Raw genomic sequence first — 26750 nt, forward strand, 5'->3', positions numbered from 1 at the left:
CCACTTTCCTATCTGAGGGTCTGTGTGTGTGTGTGTGTGTCTGTCTGTCGGTTGGGGGGATTGAGTGGGAAGGGGGTGGGGAACGGACGCTGGATTAACGTCACATGGCTCTCTCTGGCAGCCAGACACATGACCCGCTCCACAGGAGAGGATAAAACCCACTTGAAAGACGACGGCACAGAGACTGAGATGAAAAAAGAAAGAGATGGAGGAAACGTCCGGTTTTCTTAGACGCTGAGGAATGCTGTCTGCCTGCTTCTCAAATGTAGAAATACAGCCCACTCGTACCCCGGACAGCTTCTCTCCATCTCTCCCTCACAAGCTTGTTCCTGAGGTTTTGAGTTCCGCATTGTCAACCTCCTGTTTTTCAGTGACTGAGATATCCATGCCACCAACATAACTGACAGTATACGTATCATAAGACTGTCAATTCTGTCACTGTTTTGTTAAGGCCAGTAAGGTTTCTACCTCACCTATGGGTCCTTCGTTCTTTTATTAGTATCGCTCGCTCTGCAGTTGCTAGGGTGTTTCAGCTGGTTCATAGGGCTTTGTTAGGTGGGTACTTACTGGTCCAAACCAAAAAAGCCCCACCTCCAAGTCTTTAATATTCTTGCCATCCCTAATTTTTGTCTACTATGTAGTATGGAAGTAGGTGATTTTGGACACAGGGCACATGTCTGATTGAAAACACATCTGTCCTTAACCAGATTCACAATTTGAAATATTTCACCCTTATGTCATTCAAACCCATGTATTTTGTGAAACACAAAAGTAATACATTTTGAGAAACGTCTCGGTGGTTTTGTGTCCATATGGTGGATGTCAATTATGGGCAAAGTTGTTTGGTTACAAATGTGCCTGAAAATATCTTCAGAAGAAACTCATACAGGTTTGACATGAGGATGAGTAAACAATGGAAGAATCCTCATGTTTTGGTGAACTATGTCTTTAATTCAAGGTACCCGAGACTTGAACTGGTACAGTGGCTCCATCTGGTGGTTGTAGGAGGAACTGCAGTAGGGTGATCTCTTGACTTCCTCTTTGGTATTACAGGAAGTAGAGCACATGATCTCCCACATCCTGTGTTAAAACACTGGGTAGAGATCCAAACTGTTTACTCATCCAACCATTTAACTGCTGAGGCTCAAAACACAAACTTGACAAAACAGAAAAGGAGCTGACCACTTTCAAATAACATTTATTAAAAATAGCAACATTTATAATTTACACCGTGACTCCCAAGATACTACTATAGAAAATAAAAGTAGAGTTTTGTTCCAAAATTTGATAACTCTGTTTTTATTGTGTTAGTTAGCTGTAATTTTTAAATTCTATTGGCTTAAAAAAACCAATCAACTGTGTTTTAAATGATATAAACTGAAGTGCGCTAAAAAAACATGATTTTTGAAAAACTTTATAAACAGAGTTATCTCATTTTGGACCCAAACTCTTCTGGCATATTTGAAATGGAAGACAGCTAAGACTACAATCACTGAAAATTTCAATAAAACATTGTGGGTTGTAGCTCTGACCCTGTCCAAAGTTCCTTTAGTGTCATTTTAAAGCACATTTCAAGTAATCTGTGTTACGTCAGAGGCAAAAAGGCGTAAAACCTCATCGTGGTTACAGGAAATACAGTATGTTTGTTTATGCACGTCCTCGGCCTGAATTGTGAAAATTAATATCAAGTAGGTAAGTGAATTACAGCAACTTTGTCAAGAACCTGAGCGTGTGCAGTTATAAGAAAATGTATGACTATGGATTACCAGTATGCTGTTCAGGCCCCTGCTGCATTAACATGTATTTGTATAGTGGTATGACAATGGAAACAACAGTAATTTTTAGGGTAACCCTGCATCAGTGTTTTCCATTCACTACACACACACTCTCTCTCACTCAGGGATTTTTTGGCCTGCTGCATTTCTCTTCTTAATGATCAGTGGTCCGATATTATCTCCAGTTTCCTTATTATGTTTGTCGTGTGCGCCGTCACAGTAGGGAAACTGTAAAAAATAAGTTGATATAAATCACAAGTCGACTAATATTCATCTATTAGGCAGCATTTGAATTGGTAATATCTTTGCACTCGTCTCGTCTTTAAAGAAAAAACACCTGGTTTGAAGTTAATAATGGAAATTGGAAACTCAACGGTGTCCATCCTTACTCACTTTCATCATTTGTTAATATGTAAAAAGAAATCAAATCTGTGTTTTCCATATTAGAAAGACAGTTAGATGGATTTAGTGACAGACTGTTTAGGCATCTCGCTTTCTCCTGTGTACACTGACCACCCCATCAATATTCAACAATCAAATTCCCACAATGCAATGATTTCACTCACCTTCTTGGACCTCCAGCATCTGCAGTAGATGACTTTGTTGCCGATGTCTTCGACGTCGAAGCTGTGCACTACTTTGGGACTGTCTTTGTTGATGGTCTGGTTGATTCTGCTCTTGGGATCACTCTGCTCGCTAAAGTAGCGTGTCAGCATGTACGTACTCACAACCGCAGCCACTGTAACAGGAACGATGATGATCACATATGAGGACTCGCTTGTGAATGAGGGGACGGGTCACTTTCATAATCAAAAGGGAGATCACTTTCATGATTAAAAGAGGAAACACATGCATTTGAATATTTGTTTTCTACATTTATGTACATATTAATTTTCTAGGTTTCAACTTAACTCCGTGTGTGACAAACAATGCACTCTTTCACACAAATTTCTGTTTTCAAGAAAGTGGAGTGTTAACAAGGCCACTCAGGCGAGTACACTCAGATGAATACATTCAGTCACGCGTTAATATTCATATCCTGTTTCAACAACTCCAGCCATCTTCATTTGCTGATGGTTTTATGCCCAGTAGGTAGGGCGGTCTGGTGGAATCGTGCATATAATCTGCCTTCTCTAACCTCGCAGGACATTTCAATTAATCCTCAAAATGATTCACATGAGTACTTAGCTCCCTTGTTTATTGAAATGACAACCTTAATAAATAGACTGTTAAAATGTACTTCAATCTGTATAAAATGTCTGGTGTTTCCAACCACATCTAGTCGTTTGTCAACCATTCACCATATACCATTCAAGAAATAGCATATATAGAAAAGCATGTGCATTTTTATAATCTGAAAACTATGCCATTGCCTTAACTCAGATTTAAGGTACATGGTTTTTTATTCTGACCCAAATCTTTTGAAAATGAAAAACACACATGTTTCTAATGCATGTCTGATCAATTATCATATTTCCGAAATCTGTGCAATCGTTGACAGTATGCACTGATATGTATCTCATTTGAAACAAATACACATCCACTGCTTCATCGTCTTCCTATGTCTCAAATTTAACGTATCATCCAAGACAACAACCTGAGAGATAGCACAGATTGACGAAACACAGGGCTAAAAATATTGTTACATGTGTCCAGACTAAAACTTTGTGTACAGTCAGCCACGTGTTCCCCGAGTAATGAAAACACGTACCGACAACGTCATCATTTGACGCACAATGCATGCTGTAGAGATTTTAATAATGTTTTAACTGAGGATAAAACAGCACTGGCAAATGAAACCTTATAACCAACGTGTAAATACATTTTGAATTATTAAAACACCATAACCACACACATCTTAACGTGAATACAACGCACTGCGCAACAATATGTTTATATAGTTTGAATATATATAGTGTTTAACTTGGATCGAGCACAGATACGTACTGATGATGATTTATGGTGTTGCCATAAATCTGCTTCGGAATAATACAAAATATTCTTTACCTTTTGAAACCCTTAAACCCGGTATTAATCCCGGTTTAGTGAACGTAGAAAGAGCTTGAACCTGGAATAACATGATAACAGAGTCGCAGAACTTCAAGTGTTTTGAATAAGGACACTACAAGGTCTGAGTGGCGCTGAACGGACGCTGAGCACGTCGTCAATACACTACGGAACTCATGTGCGCGGTGACGTCACGGAGGAGCCGACCAATGTCTAGAGAGCGTAGTGCTAGGTCGTGTGTTAAATCGCTTCTTACGCCCTCATTCCCTACATAATTCGAACAAAACGAGTGGACAATCGGTCAGTACTTCGGATTGTACATTTGCGGTAGTGCATCATGGGATTGAATGAGTGCACTAAATAATATCCACTTTTATTTCGGCGCTACACATGGATTTTCGTTTAAATAGTGCACTGATGTTATGCAAGGGAATGGTATGTTTCGCACGTGAGGGCCATATCCGGATTTTCAAGTTCAGTTGGTTATGTAGTCCTGTTTTTGTGCATTACGTCAGTCGTTATATACGCAAAATGATTGCAACACAAATAACACAGATTGACAAGACATCACAGAACTTTCTAGAAAATACTAGGCATTTGCTAAATTATTTGCATGAAACAGTCACAATAAATGGGAATGGCTAATTTAATACATTTGTGCTAAACTGTTCTTAAGTATGAAGGACAATTTATTTGTACTTTTTAATATGAAACTATGCTTCTATAAAACATGTACAAATGACCTTTGCATGGATCAATTCTTAATGCCACGACATGATACTTGTAACATTGAGTTTTAAAGTGATAGTACTGCACCCTCCCTTATAGAGAAGCAGTTTTGTTCCACAGATTTATCCTTGATTATTTAATATATGTGTGTGAAAGAAAAGGCTGTGTGGACGCAGACTTCAGACCATTTCATATTAAAGAGCTTTTTAAGTTACTGGGTTTAAATGCATGAGACAAAGTTCTTCATGTTCAGTGAGGTATCACCCGATTAGACAAAGCAGAGTAGACACTGTTGTTCAGACTTTAGTAATCATTTTATTACACAGTTTTAATCAACACACAAAGCTCAACGAGCCTGTCAGGAAATTAAATATACAGAAGTTTGTCTGTGAGGAGTTTGTGTCCTCTCACCCATGGACCCTATCGAGTCTGGCTGAACCATGTTAGCATCTAATTTAACAAGAGCAGGAAAAGGAAAAAAACAACTCAAATTAAGGGTTACAAGGGTGGGTTGGGGTAGAGAAAAAAACAAAACAATAAGACGGATGTGTTTGAGACTGCTTTAAATAACTGGTTCGAAACCCTCCATAATGGCGAATGTTTGTGAAGTTGTAAATGACTATGGAAAGGGGCAGAGACAGTCTTTGCAATGGCAAATGGAAACAAAATATATATATTCATAGTTTTCGAGTCCTTTAGAATACTCCAGAAGAGAGGACAGGAGGTCCGTTTTCCTTTAATTACCTGCTATGATTTTAAAAGAATTCCTTACAGATTTTATACAAAAAGATAGCCAGCATACCCCTCCCTTCTCTGCAAAAAAAATAAAAAATCCTGATCCAATGTACAGTTGGAAGCACAGGAAACAAAAATAAAGTAATCTGTAAAGAACACATCCCTCTACCTCCAGACTATGACAAATGCAGGGAGGAAAAAAGAAAGCCCTCCCATCCCAGTTTTTAAAAACAAGGAATGCTTTTAGAGCCATAAACATTTTCAACAGCAAAATTGATACAAACTGATCCTAAGCAGCGGACACGTCGCTATAGCAACGGAGAAGGTAAAGCAGGAGATGTGGAGTGGAGAATTGAATTTGGGGAGGAGGGGCTACAGTTGAAGTTTTGAGTATGTACACCATGGATGCCAGGGGGAATAAGAGTAAGGGGAGGTGCTCTGGTGAGGGGAGGCGTGGCTTAAAGAAAGCACTCCAATGGAAACCAACAAGATCTGTTTTTCTTTAGCTTTTTCTTTTAAACTTTCAAATCTCCCCTAACCTTACGATGGAGAGGTGTATTTTTCTCCCACCATGATTTTAACTCCAAAACTACATTGCATACTTTTGTGTCCATTCCCGAGCTATTCTGTTGTACCTTTAAAGAGAAGAAAAAAATACTGTCAATACTCATGAAGATTACAGGGGAAATACCTACACACACAGTCTTGCCAAAAGCTACAAAAAGACTGTAATTATCACACACTACTTTGCTTGGATAAAGGAAAACAATGGCTGTTCTTTTCAAGCTGCTGACCTGATATCTACATTACAAGCAAAAAACATTTTCAGTTTTGTTGAAAATCAAATCCAATATTTTGGACTGATGTCCACACTCATTTTAGCAAGTGATGAAATCAGATCCGATTCAGACAGTGTGGTCCATATCTGGTATATCTACATCGGTTGCTATAGTAACAATGCAAACGTCAGAACAATGTTACGTTACTTATACAACAAAGCAGCCATTACGAGTTATTCTGATGCCATCTGCCTGAACAAAGCCTAGAATACTCTCATGCCTTCTAAAGTTTAGCTCCAGTTAAAGTAAACGTATCTCATAAAAGGCCTTTAAGGGCATTAGTGCATAATTAACACATCCCCAGGGCAGAGGCGATGTAACTGATGTCGGAAAGAGTAAACAAACAATGTATGGAATTATATACATATTAATGTGTGAAAAAGCCAACAGGGACAAAGTGTTTGAACAAACACCTCGCCCTTATAAACAAAGTGTGCTGTTCTGCTCTAGTGCGCCGGAGGACACTCACTTTTCCCTGTCAGTCTTGTAAATGCGGGCGATCTCAGGTACTAAGGGGTCGTCCGGATTTGGGTCACACAGCAGGGAGCAGATGGACAGGAGAACTGCAGGGCAACAGACAAATAGTTAGAAACCAAAATAAGAAGAGAAGTACTTTGTAACCCACTCTTCTACACAATCATCTTGAGTTTACAAGGTTAACTGTTATTTTAGCTGCACCAAAAAGAACGCAGACTCTGCCAATGGAGAGAACGTCTGAAACTTGTTTGGAAACTATCATTATATATGGAGATACAGAGTGTACACACTTTACCCCTAAAAGCCTAAACCTACAACACAAGAAACTTAATTGAACATGAAAAAGCGTTTCATTAATAACGTAGGTTATCAGTGAAAATATATTACGTGAGCAGAATTCGCATGAACAGAAATTCCCTGCATCTGCATGCATTTGCATAGACGTACAACATGCATTAAATTCTTAAATCTTCCATTTCCGCTTAAAATAATGTTTTCAGATTTCTCTGGTCAGGTTTGTGCTAATCTCGGGAACATTAAAATCTGATTTATCAGTTGTTTTTAAAAGTTATTGAAAAAAAAGTATATTTGTAACTAAAGCAGTCTACTAGAAAAAGTTTGTTTGCAGACATGCTGCTCAGGTGTAAAATCTCATTTTAATTTACAATAATCAACATAATTCCAAGAGTATCACACGACAGTTTCAAGCTACCAGAGAGCTTTGAATTTAAACTTAAGACTTGTTAAAATGCAATGAAAATACCTTAACAGTAGATCAGTCTTAAACATTCCTATGCAACAAGGAAACTATAAGCAGGCATGGATTTTTCCTTAATTTGTTGGATGAAGAAACCATGCTGAGATGTACCTTTGGAGATGGTAAGTGCCGGTGACCATTGTGACCTCAGAATATCAAGACAGATGCTGCCATTGCTGTTGATATTTGGGTGATAGATTCTTGTGGTAAATGCAACCTTAGAAAGACAGAGAAAAATAAACAAGTTAGACAGGAAAACAGTGCTCTGCTAAAATGACAATAGTATTCAAAATGATGCTTCGCATCTAATTTTACACCACATTTTGAATGCACGCTATAAGTAAAACCATTTCCTTGTGTCATGCGCAAGAGTGAAACGAAAGGATCCAAACTGAGAAATAATTAACCAGCACCTGAGCATAACTAAAACAATTTAGAAGCTGAGCTTTTGTCAAACAGGCGTGGACATTACTGACCTTTGGCGGTTTGAAGGGGTAATCTGTGGGAAAGTGTATGGTCAAGAAAAACACTCCACCCTGGTAAGGACTATCATTCTGTAAAACAAACAAACATTTCATATATTATGCCCATGCAAGCAAATATTTAAAGCAAAATATGATCCATTTCAACATTCATAGATATTTCAACACTATGGTATAAAACAAAAACCAAAGTAATGTAAACCAAGTCTTATTATAGTATTTGTATCTTATTATATTATCTGTAAGGACAGGTAAGGATACATGAGTAATCCTGAACACACGCTGACCAACTCCATCTATACAATGAACAGTAAAATTCAAATAACATAGCTCCTATGGTGGTATGAAATACTTACAGGTCCCATTATTGTTGCCTGCCAGTGAAACACTGAAACACAAGGTACAAACAGAAACCGCATTGTTAGAGTGCCAATGTCATTCATAAAGGTCACATCAAAACCCACACATATTACAAAACATTTATTCAAATATGACTGATTATTTGCCTACTCTTTATGATATTATCTGTATCAGCGGATTAAATGACCAAATCTTAAAAAAAACTAATCTGCAAATTCAGAATCATTTAAATACCCATCTGGGATTACAGAATAATATATGATGAAGCAAATTTGGGTACAATTATGTTTTCATATTCCAGTCAAGTCCCTGAGGCTCTAAGTGGGTCAGATAGTCTTTTACATATGATTCAGGATTTAATGTGGCCGGTTCCTTGAGGGAAGCTATTTGTCAAATCGGCTCAAACAATCTGTCTTTCTGTGAATGAACTTCCCACTAAATATTTATGATCAAAAAAGATCACATCAGGTGGTTAACAATGAAAACACAATCAGGAAGGAAAACAACACTCATGACAATTTGTGATTGAGGATATGATGCATGACCCACCATAAAGAGCTAATGGGCATAAATTTTAATGTTCTATTCTTTTGAGAATAAATTGTTCATTTTATAGGCCTGCACGATCATGTGTAAAACGATAATCACGGTTATTTTGCTCAAATTTTTGTTCACGATTAATAAACACGGTTATATGCCAGTTCAGAACTTTTGTTTTTAATTTCACTTCAGCATGTTTATTAGGCCTATTCTTTACAGCCAATCAATATGTTATTATTTGCTGCCATTAAACTTCTTCAAAACCGTCTTTCAAAGCACGTATCAATCATCTAAACACTCCACTACAAAAATTTACATTCCGAATGACACCTTGCTTTTTTATAAACCATTACTATTGGTCACCCTTCATGTTTGTCTGTAAATTTTGCAAAAAAGTATTAAAATAATACAAATGCATTGGAAAAAAGTTGTGTTTTTATATTTCTTAAAAGTGGCATTTTAAATTATACTAGCTATGCAACAATTTTCTGACCTTTTCTGATCAGGAGCTTTGTTCTTGCTTTTAAAATATTAGCATCAAAACAATGACGCACAATTAATTGTGGGAAGCACTAATCATTATCACAATTAAAAAATGATAAATCGTGCAGCCCTAACATTTAATATACAAAAGTTGATTGTGGTACACTATGGGGTGGTTTCCTGTAGTGTTTAGGCTAGTCATGGGCTAAATTAAATGTTAGAGCTGTCTAAACTGAAAAAAAAGCATGCACAGCTCACAACTTAAAAGAAACCAGTCCTTTGTTTCAGTAATGTTATCTAAAAAGTGCTAAAATGTCACATTTAACTTAGGCCTAGTCCTGGAAACCGCAAATGTATCATTTGAAAAAGGTCCAATTGTCAATCTTTTACAAGGCTATAGAAATATCCCAATCCAGTATTTATATCATTTTGGAGATTTCCACTAAGTCCTGCATTTTCCCAATTCCATGTTCCTTTAATAGCTAGAAAGAGCGTTTAAATGTAATCATCACACAAAAAGTTCAAAACCATCAGGAAATCTCAAGAAACCAGTGTAATGACTGGAAACAAAAAATGAGTGGCTTACTGTCATCCCCTACTGGGCCCGCTGAACACTGAGCAGGTGGGTCACGGCCCAAATCATGTAGCTCCTGTAAAACACAGAGAACCAGTTTGTCAAATGTGATAAGCTTACACATAAATCTTAGAATCACCTGCCTGACATGCCTTCACACCAGCGTGCAGTGAAGCGAAGAAATGAAACTGACACCGAAACCTAAAACTATAAATGTCTTCCCTTTCATAAATTAACAGTGAAATATATCAAACAACCGAAATGTGTGAGTAATTTAAGAATAAACGGAGATAAGTATCAAAACAGAAACATGATTGTCAAGTTACAGTGGCTGTAATGACAAGACAGTTGATCACAGCTTATGTAACTGGTAACTGCGTTTTTCCAAGTTAACGTTACTCTGTCAGTTCTAACAAACCATGTGCCTCTTAAACTTTTGTGGTATCAAGGTTAACACAAAACTACTGTAATGTCAAAGTTATATGAACGCTTTGGACCGCGTTTTTATAAAGACAATTTGTTTGCGACATGAGCACAACTTGTACATAAATAAGCACATGATGTGCGAGTTCGGGTTTTAAAACATGACATGTGGATTAACAGGTTGTATTGTTATACACTGATAAAAACCAAGCAGTTTAAAATTATAAACACGCTCAAAAAGGTGCTGATATAATATGAAACTGTTGAAAATAACATGAAACTGTTGAAAATGCATCATTGCAGCGGCAACTTGACGGCCCAGATGCCTCTCCCCGAGCGGTTAGCAGTCTCGCGGCTAGCATCCCGTTATTTAAACCCATACCCCAAACGACATTAACGATGAAGTGATAACAACCAGCCCCAAACAATACTACCACAATACTATTCGTCTCTGGTACTGTAAATGGTGGACACGATCTTTATTCGGGGTTTTCTAATGGGCCTCTAGCATCAGCGTTTAGCATGCTAACACGTTATCACGAGCAGACGTTAATCCACCAATGGTCACTTTCGAACGTATATCCATTTCGAAATAAGTACTTATTTTGATCCAAGGAAAATCGTTTAAATGTAAATAGAATAACGATAATAAATAGGCTTTAACATCAACCAAACACAGCTCGACGACGGGGCGCTAGCTTCCGTGCTAACCGCTAGCCCGGGCCGAACCATCGAACCGGGGCGCTTTACAACACTTGTCATCGTACCACCGGCACAGCTAACACGTTTTACCCTTCCATAACATCCCTTATATTAACTTTTAGGCGTAAATGAGGGAGGATGGCATGTTTTCGGTGCGGAATTAGGCCCTGGCAGGCGTGACTTCCTTCTCCTTACCTTGTGGATTCTTTTGAGAGCCATTGTTGTGCTGTTAGTGCTGTCAAAAACACACAAACCCCGTTTTATATTCGATTAAAACGGCGTTTCCTCAATTTAAACTCGACAAACCCCTCGGGAGTCGTAATATGGGACGCCTTGGGGTGATAGTTCAGTCGGTGTTGCGTATGTGACGGAGCCGGTTGGTGTAATTTGAAGGCGAAACTGAAAGGTGGTGCTGAAAGCGGTTCGGTCCTTCCTCCTGCAGCAGGAGCGGCGGCAGCGAGCAGCTACCGCATCACGCACACTGCGCTGCTCTAATCAGATCCTTCCGCCAATGGACGCAGTCGCCGGGGACAGATTGCGCGCCGACGCCAGTTACTCGAGTGCGCTTCGAGAATTGCGAAACTGATGCAACAGTAGAGCCAAAATGGCGACTCTGCCTCGCACACTTTAACGCTTTTGAGCCCAAATGAATCCTGTGGTTAAACGCTTCCATTTCGAGCAGAAAACGAGTTTGGTGATCAGTTTAGACAGAGGACGGAGAGAATTAGACACTGTAGGGTTGGTTGAGACCTGCTAGTTGAAACTGGTACTCACACGACTCGTGTACATGTTTAAATGATGAGTACAGTACGACTTTTAACATTTTATCATGATTGTAAATACTGTAACGTTAGGTCGGAGGAAGTTTTGCCAATGCGGAGGGATATTTTACAAACAAATGTTTGTATCGCGGTACGACACGGGGCCCATATAGACGATGGGGAATTAATTTGTGTGTACGTTTCGTGTTTATGTTTTAGGCTATTAAGCGTAACAGTATTGGCAGTTTATATAAACTCACTATAATATTTAATAACACCACAGAATACTGCAGTATGCTTGATACTACAATTTACTATAGTACAAAGTATTTTTGTGTGGGCAGCATGTGAAATCATCTTGACTATCAAATAATTTAATTCAGTTAAAATGCATGATGCGTTTTAATTATGTATTATATCACTTGGGATCGGTCGCATTTATAATATTCGATTGAACGAAGAATTAATGCAATATATTTATAGGAATGCTTTGTCTGATCCTCACATAATCCCGATTACACAAATCCAAAAAGATCAAACTACCGGCCTATATTACCAAAATATTATGATACCTTCATCTGGCAAACAGCTCTATGCCTCCATTCAGACAATCACATAATTGTTAAAAAAAGACAGGGGATTTATTCGGTTGCTGAATGATCATACTATTCACTCATAGAAAACAACAGATTTTGAATATGAAAATAAGGGATTTAGTGCAACAATACAGAGTTAAACCAATCATTTACTAGACCGTGTATTTTAAAACCCAATGCATACATTGAGCAAACATACAGAATAGCAAGCAGGGAACACTTTTTTTAAACATCCATAACAGAATTTATAATGTTGTACATTTACATAGGAATTGACATTCTTCACTGTGCAGCATCACAAAGACCAGGGTGCGCGCTCGCTTTCTAATCTCGTACGCAGGGAAACCCCGAAACAGCCTCCGCGTGATGGCGGTATGAGGCAGTCCCTGCAAGCCTGAGCGTGGGAGTTCCTGCCTTCGCCATGTCGGGGTGGTGCTGCAACGCGCTGAGGATACCCTGAATTGGGCAGAAGTCTCCCAGCCCCCCTCCTGTCTCTCCATCAATCCATCTCTATCCATCCGCCCCCTCACGGCAACAGGCAGAGTCCAGCATCCCCAGCATCACAGTTTCTCCGGATCTGCTGCGACACGTCTTACCCCCTGATCGACGGTGGACGAAGGAGAGACGCACCGAGTGATGCTGCTTCTGCAGCTCGCGAATCCCGCACCACCGAAGACCGTACACACACCCGTTAGGAGTAGGCGCGCTTTCCCCGTTATCTGCAACAGCCCATGAAGATGTCCAACGCAGACATCATGGGTTTAAACCCCGCCGACCGCTTAATCAAATGTAAGTGCAGTGGGTTTATTGTGCGTGAATAATGATGCATATCTGTGCATGTTGGACTCCACAGCTTCACGGTTTTACATGACTTGTGATAATTTTGTTTCTATTATGGTCGCTTGCCTTATATTGTTCTGGTGATAAGATGTAATAAAGAGGATTTTTTGTGTGTTTGTAGTTAGATTTTTATTTGAGCTAACGTCATGCATCAGTGATTGATCAAATATCACAGCATATCTTTGCACCCCCCTCCAAAAAAAACCCTCTTTCGCTTATTAAATTTGCAACCTAGGCTTCCTATATTGTCAGTGATGCTGATGCAGGCGAGGCGCATCTCCAGAGCGCTTCGGAGGCTGCGCGCGCCTGCTGGTGGATCCATGAACTGTTATACAGTGCCAGGTTGCCCGAGAGAGGGACAGGGGGGAGGAGAACAAGAGAGAGAGAGTCAGAGAGAGACTAACATCTCGTTCCAATGAAATATTTTTGGCAGTTTAAGGATGACAGCGAAAGGACGACTTAAAGGTAGCGTGACTTTTGCATCTGTGCGTTATTGCATGCATTTTGGCGTACATCGAACTATACGCATCTTTCCAATGTCAGTGCGCGCGCCTGTTTTGTAGCTACCTGCGCTCGTATAACGAGATGATCTCGTGAGTAAACGTATCGATTTTGCGTCTAATGATGTGAAATGTGCAAAGCCTTGGGATCTAACGCGAGCGCGCATTTGTCAGGGAGGGAAAATGCGCCGGGATGCTCGTTTAATATACGAACACGTACATCTTTGCCTAGATGGCCTATGAGGGTATTTTAGCATGTCATTCTAAAGCAGTTTATCGATTCTGTGGCAAACAAGGATGAATACTGGGGCTAAATACTGTTGCCAAAAGCAGGTCGAATTAAATGCATTGCAGTTCCAAAGACCTATTTCATGGGGATGATGATGATGCATAAATATGATGATGCACACTATACCCACCACAACTATCCCTGTGCATGTTTTCAACCATTTTAAAGTCCCATTTTATGAAAGATGAGGTACATACTGTATAATCAAGACCGGCTTCTGATGGTGCTGATGTTGCTGCCGTATCCCTAGGCTGGCCATACAGTAAGGATGGGGTTTATTTGATGTGTATGTGTATGTATAGTGTGGGCGTTTAATTAGAGTTCTGGTTGACAGAGAAGCTGTCTGTGAGCATGTGAGGAATGCTGGAATTGTTTTTGGATTATGGAAGACAACAGAATTGGGGGTATTTTGGTTAACTGTATTATAATGAATGTGCTTTTAAAAGTATAATCACCCACAAATGCAAATTCTGTCATCATTTACTCAACCTCAAATTGTTCCAAACCTGTATAACTCTTTGCTCTGTTAAACACAAAGGAAGCTACTTGGAAGAATGTCAGTACCAAACAGATCTCATCCCCCATGGTAGGGAAAATAAATACTATATGAGTCATTGGGTGGATGAGATCTGTTTGGTTCTGAGCATTCTTCCAAATATCTTTCTCTGTGCTTAGCAGAACAAACACATTTATACAGGTTGGGAACAATCAGAAAGTGAGTAAATGATGACAGAATTCCTTTTGTGGGTGAACCATTCCTTCAATGAGAAATCTCTTTTCTGGTGTGCAAGGGACGATCCCTCAAATCTGGAGTGTTGCTGCCTGTAATTATTTAGCAACATATGGCATCGCGCATTAAATAATCATATAATGGCATATGTGTCACATGTGATTTTAACTGTAAGGTAGCCTGGGAAGCAAGCTTTAAGCATGGTCTGTCCATGTGAGAATGCCACCACATATAACCAAGTTGGTGTTCAAGGAAAGCAAGTCTTAAGGTGAAACAGGTGGATCCAGTGTAAATACCCAACTCTTAAAATACTATTGTAAGTCCATGTTCTGGTAATCAGGTATTATTTACATGGTTTGATGGTACTGAATGAGTACAATTGTCATGAATGCTGTAGTATTTACTTCAAGGTGCTTCGTAAACATTGTAGAATTACCATGGTACCTGCTTAAAAACATGCTAATATACTTCATGAATGTTGCATTATTCATAAATGCTGTCGTATTTATTGACACCAAACTTCAAGTTACTCCATAAATACATTGTAGTATTTCAATGGTAAACATTGACAAAACATAGGAATACCATGGTACGTTTTAGCAGACGTAACCTTGGTTTTATTATAGTAAAGTTTATTTACTATAAGCCATTTATAGTAAAACATTTTTGGCCGTTTGCTTTACCATGGATTTACTAGAAAAACCCTGGTTAAACTATGGCTGTTGTGGTGAGGCCTTTATATCTAATTTGTGATTACTATGGTTTTACTACAATTAAAACCAACAACCTGGAAACAATAGTTAAACCAAGGTTTATTTCATAAGCGATGTATTGTTTCAAAGATGATAATAATTTCCCCCCTACGATGTACTTTAAAGAATACCGTGGTACCATCTCTAAAAAGACATGTTAATACTATGGTACTTTCTGCTCTCTTGTTGTTAGTTATGAAAGGTAGTGTTTAGAGAATGTCATCCTTAAGATAATTAAAGTCAAGCACACATTGACTAACTTGCTGTATTTCTTGAGATGATTTTGATCATTAACACAGGATATTATGTGCTGCATTCACTATTAAACAGAATGCAACTCACCGCCATCTGTCTCTCCGAGGAACGTAGTAATGCGACGGTAATGACCAGGTTCTGCTAATTGCATCGCAGTGTATTTTTGATTGCTACTATGTGTCCGCTCTAAGAATGAAGCAGTTTTAATACAGGAATACGCTGTTTGCACCCACAGGCAAGCACGCATTCAAACGCTCTCAGAGCAAAGCACAGAAGACACGACTTCACAGATCAACATTTTCTCCAGATTATGTGTCCGTGTTAATTCATGCATGCCTCCTGCCGAGCGCCAAAACACGCTACATGAACGGGATGTTAAGGCCCGAAGGAGACTGGGAGTGTTGTCATGAGCCTGCCGATAAATGAAACGAGGGGAGGTGAAAGAAAAGAGAGTGGGAATGTGTGAAGGGTGTGGAGGATGAGAAGTGGGAAAGACGAGGAATGAGGCACTTGACAGCAGATAGATGGATGGATGTGCATGCTTTTGTTTCCAGCATCCTCTCTCACATCCGGTAATGCTTACTGGATACACTAAATATTGCCCTATACTTTTTTTATTAAGAATAGTATGTGAAACAGGTTGCTCAAAAATAAAAATGACTTTCTTCTGAAGAACACAAAAGAAGATATTTTGGTAATCGCAACTTTGAATAAATAAACTTGAATGAATAATATTTCTGTGTGAGCTATGCCTTTAAGCAACAACAAGATTTGAAAATAGTGGTATAGTGCATTATGGTCAGATGTAGTCACATGACCTAAATACATGCAAAACATGTTGTCACATGACCTCATTATGTGTGTCACATGACCTCATTACGTGTGTCTGTTATGCTGTACTCAAGTCCTTCTGGGACGCTCTTACGAATGAGAAAGTCATAATCACATATGTTCGTATTTAAATTTGGTTAGAAATGTAGTCTTTCTATTTCATAGCTTTGTCACTATTCTTCATCAATGCTACGAAACAATATGCAGCTAACGTTCACAGTTATAACTTAATTTTAAGCAACACCAAAATGCTTTATTATGATTTTTCATCTGACACACTTAGGTCGTAGCTTAAAGATGCAATATTTAGGAGTCTTCAGAGGTGTATAAAAGCGATTATTATTATCTTAGGATGAGCTATTTATATCTACATACATCACCGGTCCCCTTACATGGAATCCGCTATGTTGTTTCTTTAGCAGCCCTAAACGGACAAACTGTTCTACAGAGCTCATTTCGTAAATACGTTATCTACCTCCGCAAAGAAGCGAAAGCGCGCCGACATCTTAGTCCTTTGAGAGCCAACGTAGTGCTTCGAAAGGGTTGGAGTGAGCCATTGGTTGCACTTCGCAACCTCACCACTAGATGACGTAAGAATCTCCAACAATGTCCTTAAAAGAAAATCGTTGGGCTGAACTTTACTACATTGTAATAGATTTCCCTGAAAAGATGATATTATTTGCTTGGTACATTTACATGTATGAATTTGACCGCGTGTTTTATCTATTGCATTGTGGGATGCGATATTTCCTGTGTTGTGCTCTGTGGCATGCTAAAAAGGGTCATTAGGGTATTTTATGCATACAGTAAATATGCATACTGTGCAAATTCAAACTGTAGAAGTATTCAAACAATGTAGAATAGTAAGGGTTGAATGGTTGACGTACTTTTGTAAAACATAACCAGATCATAAAGTACTGCTGTCCCAATAACCAGATACTGAGATAATCAGCTATATTGCCCACCCAAATTATGCAATGGAGAGAGAGAGAGGGAGGCAATTTCACATCATGCAGTGACTGGAATATGATGAAAACTGTTTCCTCCCACACAGAGGCACAACCACACACAGCACACATATGTCACAGGTCTCAGGACACGTTGACTTAAGCACACATTCACCAATACATGCATATGTATGTAATTGAGAACACTAACACACTTGGCCACATTCACACAGCACAGTTTGGGTCTCTCTCTCATACACACGTATACAGATGCTGTAAGATGCAACACAAACCACAGTCATGATGCTCATGAAGCAGGACATGAGGCTAAAATCAACTGTTAATCATTCACAGGTTGATTCTCCTGTAATATTGTAAACACAGTGGCTTTGGGGCGATAGAACCAGAAGTGCTAAAAGCTTGCTGGTTTTGCATACAAAAATACATCATTCCTGCACCACTCAATAACCGTTTACTTTATTTTTATCCATTTTTTTTGTTGTAAATGATATTAATTAATGTGCAATTTCACGCCTAAAAAAATACACATCAATTTTAAAGAGTAAATTATTTATGATTTTTAAGGTCCTACTTTGGTTTATGGGCAAATCCGACCCGGAACTGAAATAAGTATAAGTTTTCTGAACTTTGTTATTCATTCACTTTCGTCTTTACAACTTGGCAGACTGCTTACATTCACACACATTACAACATTACACACGGCATGAAATGTGACTTTAAGGACATTGTAATATTGACTCTTTGAAGTCAACATAAGATAACAGAAACCCACTGCAAACTTGCATTCAGCTTGATCCATTCCGGGATGAAACCTACTGTTGACGTGGTTCATTCTCGTAGTTAAAAAAGCAAAGCCAGATATTTTTTCTTCAATGTCATTTACTTTTAACAGAAATTAGGACCTGGATGAATATGTAACGCTGTGTCATAGCATCATGTAAACCATTGCATAGGACAGAAAGTGTAAAGGTGTAAAAAGTACCGCGCTGCCACATGCAGATACCTGTCCACAGATCTGGTTCAAAACTGTACAAAGGTGAAAGTGAGAAAGAAGTGTGAAAGAACAAGATTGAAAGAGAGGGAGAGACTAAATTTAGCCTCTTTAACATAAATACTCGGGTGTGAGTTTAGAGCGCAGAGGACACAGTAAAATGGTGCAGAGCGGCGACCTAATAAGGACGCGCAAAACCAGGAAATTTATGTGATCTAGAAATCTAGGAGATGGTTACAGCTGACTTCTCTCATATGGAGTTTTACTGCTCACTTCTGACCTGTCAATCATCCCGGCTGACTCTGCTGATGGGTTCGTTTGTCAGCGGGAAGGCTCGCCTCCTCTCTGCGTACCCGTGTGCAGATGGCCCCTTCTCATGTGAAGTGTGCATTAATTGCACAACTTCAAACGGCGCTTGTTAAAATCCCTCTGTCAAAAGCGGGTGATGCCTGGTTACCTCCTGCTAATCTGGGTCACACACTCACTTTTGTTTTCCCTGTTCTCATTGCTTCAATCCCATTCTTTACTTTTACTTCATTTGAGGAATTCTGGGATTGTTTGGAATAGTGGCGACTATATTTTGACATACTAGTAGCTCCATGCAGAAAAATGTATTTTATCGCTTTTGTGCCCCAGGGCGCTGAAACGGGTCTTTCTTACTTATAGTCGAGGGATCACTAGATGATGTTTTGTCAAAAGTTTAACTACAGGATGTTGCATGTAGCACACTGGAAGTGGTTCGAGAACAGCATTGTGGGTGTTCGACTGACTTCGGTTTCAGTTGTTGCTTCAGATCTTCAAAGTTGTTGTTCGACACCATAAATGGTAATAGACTCATAATATATGTTGTATGGTACAGTGAGCTCACTAATAGATCAGTATGGTACTCAATGTGCAATTGTACGACCTCATCACATCAGGAGACTTCTATACATCAGACTTCAGTTACTTTTGTACAGGTCAAGAAGTTGAAGACGCTATTTCAGGAAAGCTAGGATAAACTATGAAAGTCTATTCATATTTTGATATTTCATTATTTTGGTTGTCACTGATTTTCCAGCGGGAAGAGTTAGTATGTAACAATACGTGAAAGTTGACAGCTGATTGCAATAACGCCCACTTTATGAGAACGCAACCCATGCTTCGGTTAAAGGGATAGTTCACCTAAAAAAAAAAAATATGTCTTCATTTTCTTACCCTTATGTTGTTCCAAAACTGTATATGTCTGTTTCTTATGTAGAAGACAAAGGAGATATTTTGATCCATATAATGGAAGTCAATGGGTTCCAATGTTGTACTTTCCAGTCATGCGGCTCTGAGTAAGCAGTTCTTGGTCACTTTAAGGTGCAAAAAGCCCCAAACTATCTGACTATGGACACCGCTGCATGAGGATCTCTGTGATGTGCGGGTCAGGACAGGGTGAGGGCAGAAGTAAATGATCAGGGACGAGAGGGTAAGATGGAAAAGAGAGATTGAGAGAGCGCTTTAGCACAGCTGTGACCTGAATGAGTCCCTCCCCTCGTACCTCTTGGGTCCGGGAACAAGTGCGAGCCTGCGAGCGCCCTACTTTCCCAAAGTATGATTCTAGGCCATTATCTGTGTTACCAGTGGTGGGGCTCCGGCAGGCTCAACGGATCCGTAGAACAATGCTTTTCATCGCCTGTAAATGTGTAAAGGGAGGGTGGGCCGGGTGTTTTGTAAGTGTTACTCTGAGAGGGGAGTTTCACACGGATAAATCAAGGTGAGAAGTAGAGAGAGAGCAGGAAAAGAGACAGAAGATTAACCATTGCACATGTGAGTGTGTTTGAAACCAAAAGCAAATAGCCTTTTCTTGCTTAGGTAGTCAATGACATTTGGACATAATGGTTCCCATATGCAAGAAACTCAAAGATACAGCAAAATGTTGAATAATAATATTTCTAAAGTGCTTTGTTGCTGGGTTTGAATTGAATTTGATGTTGCAAAAAGAGAAATAAATTTGACATTTATGAATGAATATACTGTACTATAAATATACTTAACATGAAACTGTCAGACTGAGTTCTCCAAACAAGTTTTATAATAAAATATTCCTATAGAAAAATCAATTTGGACTTGTAAAAGTTGGATCCATGTGGGATCAGATCTACAATCTGGTAACATTGTAAATCAAGGATTACCGGGAAGAAATTGGACACTATCCGAATTCTTTCCAAATTATTCCTTGTCTATTAGAGTAGCCTTTAAAAATATAAAGCTATTGGTTTGTATACACTGAACGAGTCAATAGCAGACAGCACTGAATTTTTTATGAAGCCAGACAATAAGCCGTATGTGTTACATTGCTTTACGCACAAGTGGTTTTTCCGGCTTTATTTCAATATGATCATCAATTTGTGAATATAATTATTTCCTTACATGAATATCTTTTTTAAACTCTAAAATACAGAACGTACTTTAAACTTTTTCAAAATATAAAATATAGACCACTTATCAAGATGCAAATACTTGTCCAGAATCACTTCTAGTTTCAGTGATTTATTTATTTATTTAGTATTAGTATTTTATAATCTTACATAATTCAATCTTAAAGATATTTGTTTGACATTTTAAATCGATTATATATATTATGTTGGTTGTATTTTGTTCAAACGTTTGATTAGTTTATGTATCATGCATTATAAAGTGTTATTGAAGGGTTTGATGAATTATAATTGTTCACCATTTGTGTTGTAAGACATTAAATGATGTTTTAAAGAATTAAAACCAAATGAATGAATCGATGAGTGTTATAATGTAATAACTGTAGTTACAATTATTCATAAGATATTACAGTGTATTAAAAGGTGCATAACAAGGCATAATTAATACAAAAAAAAACACTTTTATAATGCATTGTACAAATATGCTTTAAGTAAAGCGTTACTGGAGGTTTTTCTGGACCAGTGTTGAATCTGCATTGTTCACTATGTCCGAAGAGGTCTATATACAGTAATTATGACAATGTAAAGTTCATAATGCTCAGTTTTAATAGATGTTCATAACCATAGTTATTTTATGTGGCCATGTTAAACTACTTCAACCATGTTTCCGAATGCTGTGCAAACATTTTTTTATTTTGTAAACCAAAACTCATAATAAATATAACCAAGCTCTGAACATACTCTGAACAAAATGCTGTTAAGCAGTTGACAGAATGAAAAATGAATTCAACAAAAACATCTCCTGCATGAGCTCCATTTCAAAGCTGTAGATTGCATCTGTATGGTTGGAGTCATTCATACAGGTCAGGCAATCTCATGTTAAAACTGTTTCAATCATTGTAAATTGTGTGGATGTACATAAGTATCTGCATTTGTATTTATGCGTGTGCATTTGACTGAGTAAGGCAAAGTGTGTGTTTGTCTTGTGTTGATGTGGAAAGAGTCTTGGCATCTGTCTCGGCAGCTGGAGGATATAACACACACACACTCATGGGTCAGTTATCATGACCTTACAATGACGCTGTCTGTCCTGTCCTGTCCTGACCCTCTACATCCCAAACACACTATCACGTGGGTCAGCATTAAGAAATTTAAAGCACAAGTACAAATAAAAGTGAAGCTTCTTTTCGTGAAACATTGTATCAGAAATCATCTTGACCTGTGAGTGACATTACTGATCACTTTGTTTACTTGTGCACGTTTATGGCCTGTGCGGTGTGACATGCAAAGAAAAATATATATATATATTTTTTCTTTTACAGATGGTTTAAGCAGTAACAACTTTAACAAATGTTACGTGGGCCAGACTTAACTTCTGGTAGAACTCAAATCAAAAGCTGTTGCGTAGATTAAGTGTCATTTAAAACAACTTATATACAATAAAATATATAAAAATTAAATATTTTTTATATTATAACCAAACACAGACTAGAAGTTTACTTCAGGCCAGACCTGTGCATCTGCTGAAACCATCTATATTGGTTGTGCATGCAGCTTTTATCATCTTATATCATTCAAAGTTCACCCAAAAATGGGGGCCATTTTTCCAAATATCTCCATTTGTGTTCATCGGAAGAAAGAAAATCATACAGGTTTTTAATGACGAAATATTTTTTATTTTTCCGTGAACTATCACTTCAAAACAGATCATTTGCTCATTGTGTTAGCAGCGCAAAGTTTAATTTCAAGGCAACACATATGATAGAAAAATTTTGCCCTTATAAATTCACCCACATTCATTTAAAATCATATTCGTCACAGACATTTAAAGCGTCTATACTAAACGAATCCTTCATTGGAAAAAAAGATGGAATTTTGAGAAATGTCTCTGTGGTTTAGTGTCCATACAATGGAAGTCAATGGGGTTCAGTGTTGTTTGGTTAAAAACATTCTTCAAAACATCGTTTATTGTATTCTGCAGAAGAAAGTCATATAGGCATGAAATGACAAGAATGCGAGTAAATGATCAAATTATTGTCATTTTTGGTGAACTATCCCTTTAAATATGCTTCAAGCCAGCGTTTCCAAATGCATTAATGAAAATAAACATTGAATATTTGTACCTTTGAGAAAATGATGACTGATCAAAAGCAGCGACGACAAAACCTAAAAGACAATTTGACGTAACGTACTGTGTTAACTGCTCGTGTGTATTTGTTGTTTAAGCTTGTAAAGTGTGTGGGGCGGTCGAGTTTCCCATCTTGTAACAGCAGTGTTATATTTAGCTCACATTGTGTTGTGAACCAGCTCTGTGATCAATGATTCATGGAATTGCGTTGCATTGTTGTGGTTTATTATCTGACACGTGTCGAGTTTTATCCTGCGTGTTTTCTTTGCACAAAATCCTTGTGAAAAGATGAGCTCTGTGTGTGTGTTTATTGACATGGGAAGGCTTGTGTGTAGCCGTCGCTGTATGACTGTATCCATGAGACAGGAATTATTCTCATGTTCAGAATGAGTCCAGCGTGCAGTATGCTTATTCACAAGGAATTTATTTAAATATCTACTGTATATTGTGTGCTGCTATAAGTAGCCCAGAGGACAATGTTAACACGTATGCCTTAATCTAAAGTGACATTTCAAGGGATAATTCACAAATTAAATTCTGACATCGTTTACTCATACTCGAGTTATTCCAAATCTAATTTAATTTCTTTGTTCTGCTAAACACTAGGAAAGATATTTGGAAGAATGTCAGTAACCAAACAGATATCATATTCCATTCACCTCTATAGCTGGAAAAATAAACACTATGAATGGGAGATGAGATTTGGTTAATGACATTCTTCCAAATATCTTACTTTATGTTTAGCAGAACAAAGAAATGTATAAATGTTTGGAACAATGTGATGGTGATTAAATGATGACAGAAGTTTTATTTTTGGGTGATTATCCCTTTAAGAGGACCTTTGTATTATTAAAAAGGAACAGTTCGCCCAAAAATAAAAATTCTGTCATCATTTGCTCACCCTCGAGTAAATCGGTATAAATTTTATTGTCCTGATACACACAGAAGAAACATATTTGGAAGAATGCTTGTAACCAAACAGTTCTTGGTCAACACTGACTACCATAGTAGAATTATTTTACAATGGTATTCAAAAGTGCCCCAGAGCTGTTTTCTTTCCGACATTCTTCAAAATATCTTCTTTCGTGTTCAACGGAATAAAGAAATTTATATTGCAATTTTCATATACTATGGTAGTCAATGGTGGCCAAGAATTGTTTGGATACAAGCAATCCTCCAAATATCTTTCTCTGTTTTATTCAAACAATTTGAGGGTGAGTAAATAAAGACAGAATCCATACATTGGTCAGTATGTGTAACCCCATGACCTTGGTATTATTAACAAAATGCACAACCAGTGGATCTACTTTTATTTACGGTGGATAACAGTGCTTGCTTGGATCATCTAGTATTGCAACACCATGATGAGAAATGTGTATATATGGAAATATATAACCATTAAGACTTTGACATGGTAATCGCAGTGATGTGTAGGAGAAGCAGTTGAGACATCAAAGAGATCTCATTTGCCACTGCGGGTAAGAACATTATGAGATGCATAGAAAGAGAGAGGTTGTTTACGTACAGGTTTAGAATAAATGTCTCATTCTCATCTATCTCAGTATATTATTTGTTATTGTGTGTGTGTCTTTATGTAGCAGTATGGGTGTATTATTGAAGTGCGGTATGCAGCAAAGATCTCTTACATAACACTTTTTCCTCAGGCAAATACACAGCACTGACACACACACAGCCCAATTCACAAGCATTCACAGGCACGTGAGCAACATTTACACATTCTCATAAAAAGAAATATGTGACAACACAGTAGAAAAGCTTAACCTTCATAAAAAAATGTTTGCAAGAAATCCAATAATTGTATGCATGTATTAGTCACAATTACCAAAATGCACACAAAAATACTTGAAGGATAGGAAACTCATAATGGGATACGTTAAGCAGATAGTTCACCCCAAAATATATAAAAAAAATGTCATTGTTTACTCATCCTCATCATGTCAAACCCCTTGACTTTCTTCTGAAGAACATAAAAAAAGGTCTTCTGAAGACCGTAACTGAACAACATTGGCGGCCATTGACTTTCATTGTATGTACACAAAACCACAGAGACATTTCTCAAGATATCTTCTTTGTGTTCCACAGACGAAAGAAAGAACTCCGTTAGCTCTGTGAACAATGTTAGAGCAATCTCTGAGCAACAACAGTCGTTTGAGTGTGAATTGTGGAAGTGATGAAAGGCGGAGATGTTTTTGTCTGAAGGGTCACATATACAGACTAACCTATTTTCACTGGATTCAAGTTCACAGTTGCTGTTTTGGCCACCGCAGCATGTCTGTGTAGCTCAAACGCTTGAAAAATATTTTTGGAAAACACATCTTTGGATGTTGAAATGGGTTTGCATGTGGGCTGCTATGACTCAGTGTGTGTGTGATGCGCTTCACTGGTGAAAAGCCAACCTTTGCCAACCTTTTTTTTTACGTAAGGGCACATTGCAGACGAGGTGTGATGGCATTTGTGTATCGAATTAGTGCTTTACACCTTTTACAACTTGTGTATCTCTCTGCATTCTGCACTGCACAGCAATGATCATTGTTTTATTTGCTCTCTCTCTGCAGCGGTGCCATTTCCGCTGAGCCACAGGTTAACAATGCGCGAGGTGTTCGACTGTGAAGGAAAGCCTCGCGTGGACCTGCTGAAGGCTCACCTCACTAAAGAGGGCCGTGTGGAGGAACCCGTCGCCCTGCGCATCATTAATGAGGGCGCCGCCATTCTGCGCCAGGAGAAAACAATGCTGGACATAGAGGCTCCGGTCACAGGTTACTGTCAGATGTTTTTATAGCATTACATTGTTTGATGTTTTCCTAATCTTAAAGCTTGCATTAACTCATCAAAAATGTATGTAATATAAGGAGCTGAATTGAAAGGGCTCTGTTTTTAAAAACCTATTTAGCTGGCTATCTAGACAACATTTTTAGTGATCATATACCCTCTGAACTTATAAGATGACCTCATTTTGGCTTTAATTCTATCAGCTTTGCTTTAATTGCTCCCTCGGGTTAGATTAAACCATCCAAAAATAAGGTGTACGGTACAAAACAGATAAAACTTATAAGTTATTTAGTCAAATTTTTTGTCAAAAAGGGAATATTATATTTATTCTAATATACAAGATAATGTATAGAAAACAAAACATTTCCTTCATTTTTTTATCATTTTTTGCCAAGCTTCTTTTCATTTTTCACAAAGCTGAGTAGTTTACACTCCAAGTACAACTATTCAACATGATTACTACATTTTTTATATGTCTTAATTAATAATAACACTTATAAAATATTATTAAAAAAGTAAAGACATAAATTATATACGGCTATTTATACAATTGTATATACAGCCGTGGAAAAATTAAGAGACAATTCCAAATGTTAATTTATTCAGCATTTCTAGATGTATTGTGGTCATTCCAGTCCAGTGTCTGATTAATTTCAATAAAACCAAACCTCAGGAATGAAATAAAATCATCCAACAGCAATGTGAAAAACTGACAGCATGACAAGGCACATGAAAAATGTGATTAAAATCCAGGTTATTACACAGAAAAATATTTTTAACTTTTCCTAAAAACATGTCCAAATATTACTGTTGTATTGCTTAAAAATGAAAATGAATGTTTATCTTTGCTGTATTTGAGGTCTGAAACCTGATTTTCATTTACTGCAAATAAATGCAAATAGAAACAATTTTAAATTTGTGAGAAATTTTATTAGTAGTTAACAGAATAACAAAATATCTAATTTTATTTAAACACATATCTATAAATAGTACATTTTAAAAACTGATTTTAAAATAGTCTGATTTTTTTATTT

General features: G+C 37.9%; 3 protein-coding genes across 5 annotated transcripts in view; 1 reads left to right on the plus strand and 2 right to left on the minus strand.

The window, feature by feature from the left end:
* Window positions 1-1182: 1182 nt before the first annotated feature.
* On the minus strand, window positions 1183-3943 carry zgc:110843 (uncharacterized protein LOC541492 homolog). Its single transcript, XM_056769747.1, has 3 exons — window positions 3783-3943; window positions 2342-2514; window positions 1183-2003 (listed from the first exon to the last, which is right to left on the minus strand). Exons 1-3 carry the CDS (start codon window positions 3853-3855, stop codon window positions 1893-1895), a joined length of 357 nt encoding a protein of 118 aa, XP_056625725.1. The 5' UTR covers window positions 3856-3943; the 3' UTR covers window positions 1183-1892.
* Window positions 3944-4803: 860 nt separating this feature from the next.
* On the minus strand, window positions 4804-11371 carry ube2d2 (ubiquitin-conjugating enzyme E2D 2 (UBC4/5 homolog, yeast)). Its single transcript, XM_056769001.1, has 7 exons — window positions 11079-11371; window positions 9771-9834; window positions 8158-8189; window positions 7796-7873; window positions 7431-7536; window positions 6555-6648; window positions 4804-5881 (listed from the first exon to the last, which is right to left on the minus strand). Exons 1-7 carry the CDS (start codon window positions 11100-11102, stop codon window positions 5836-5838), a joined length of 444 nt encoding a protein of 147 aa, XP_056624979.1. The 5' UTR covers window positions 11103-11371; the 3' UTR covers window positions 4804-5835.
* Window positions 11372-12242: 871 nt separating this feature from the next.
* Window positions 12243-26750, plus strand: part of ppp3cb (protein phosphatase 3, catalytic subunit, beta isozyme) — a 30268-nt gene continuing 15760 nt past the window's right edge. The window contains exons 1-2 of one of the 3 annotated variants that reach the window (XM_056769000.1): window positions 12243-13029; window positions 25503-25703. In XM_056769000.1, the coding sequence (XP_056624978.1) occupies window positions 12972-13029; window positions 25503-25703 (259 nt within the window). In that variant the 5' untranslated portion in view covers window positions 12243-12971. Of the gene's footprint in view, window positions 13030-13411; window positions 13546-25502; window positions 25704-26750 lie in introns of those variants that run through there. The other 2 variants (XM_056768998.1, XM_056768999.1) reach the window with 2 other exon arrangements.

Source organism: Triplophysa dalaica, chromosome 16 (genome assembly GCF_015846415.1).
Source record: "Triplophysa dalaica isolate WHDGS20190420 chromosome 16, ASM1584641v1, whole genome shotgun sequence".
Classification (NCBI taxonomy): Eukaryota; Metazoa; Chordata; class Actinopteri; order Cypriniformes; family Nemacheilidae; genus Triplophysa; species Triplophysa dalaica.

Bases quoted from the DNA above. Each gene is read 5' to 3' on its own strand.
- zgc:110843 (XM_056769747.1), bottom strand. From the start codon at position 3,855: ATGTTATTCCAGGTTCAAGCTCTTTCTACGTTCACTAAACCGGGATTA. The intron at 2,515-3,782 runs GTAAAGAATATT...TTCCTGTTACAG, and splicing joins GGGTTTAAGGGTTTCAAAAG to TGGCTGCGGTTGTGAGTACG. The intron at 2,004-2,341 runs GTGAGTGAAATC...TATTTTTTACAG, and splicing joins GATGCTGGAGGTCCAAGAAG to TTTCCCTACTGTGACGGCGC.
- ube2d2 (XM_056769001.1), bottom strand. From the start codon at position 11,102: ATGGCTCTCAAAAGAATCCACAAG. The intron at 8,190-9,770 runs GTAAGCCACTCA...CTTGTGTTTCAG, and splicing joins GGGCCCAGTAGGGGATGACA to TGTTTCACTGGCAGGCAACA. The intron at 7,874-8,157 runs GTAAGTATTTCA...TTTGTTTTACAG, and splicing joins AGGCAACAATAATGGGACCT to AATGATAGTCCTTACCAGGG.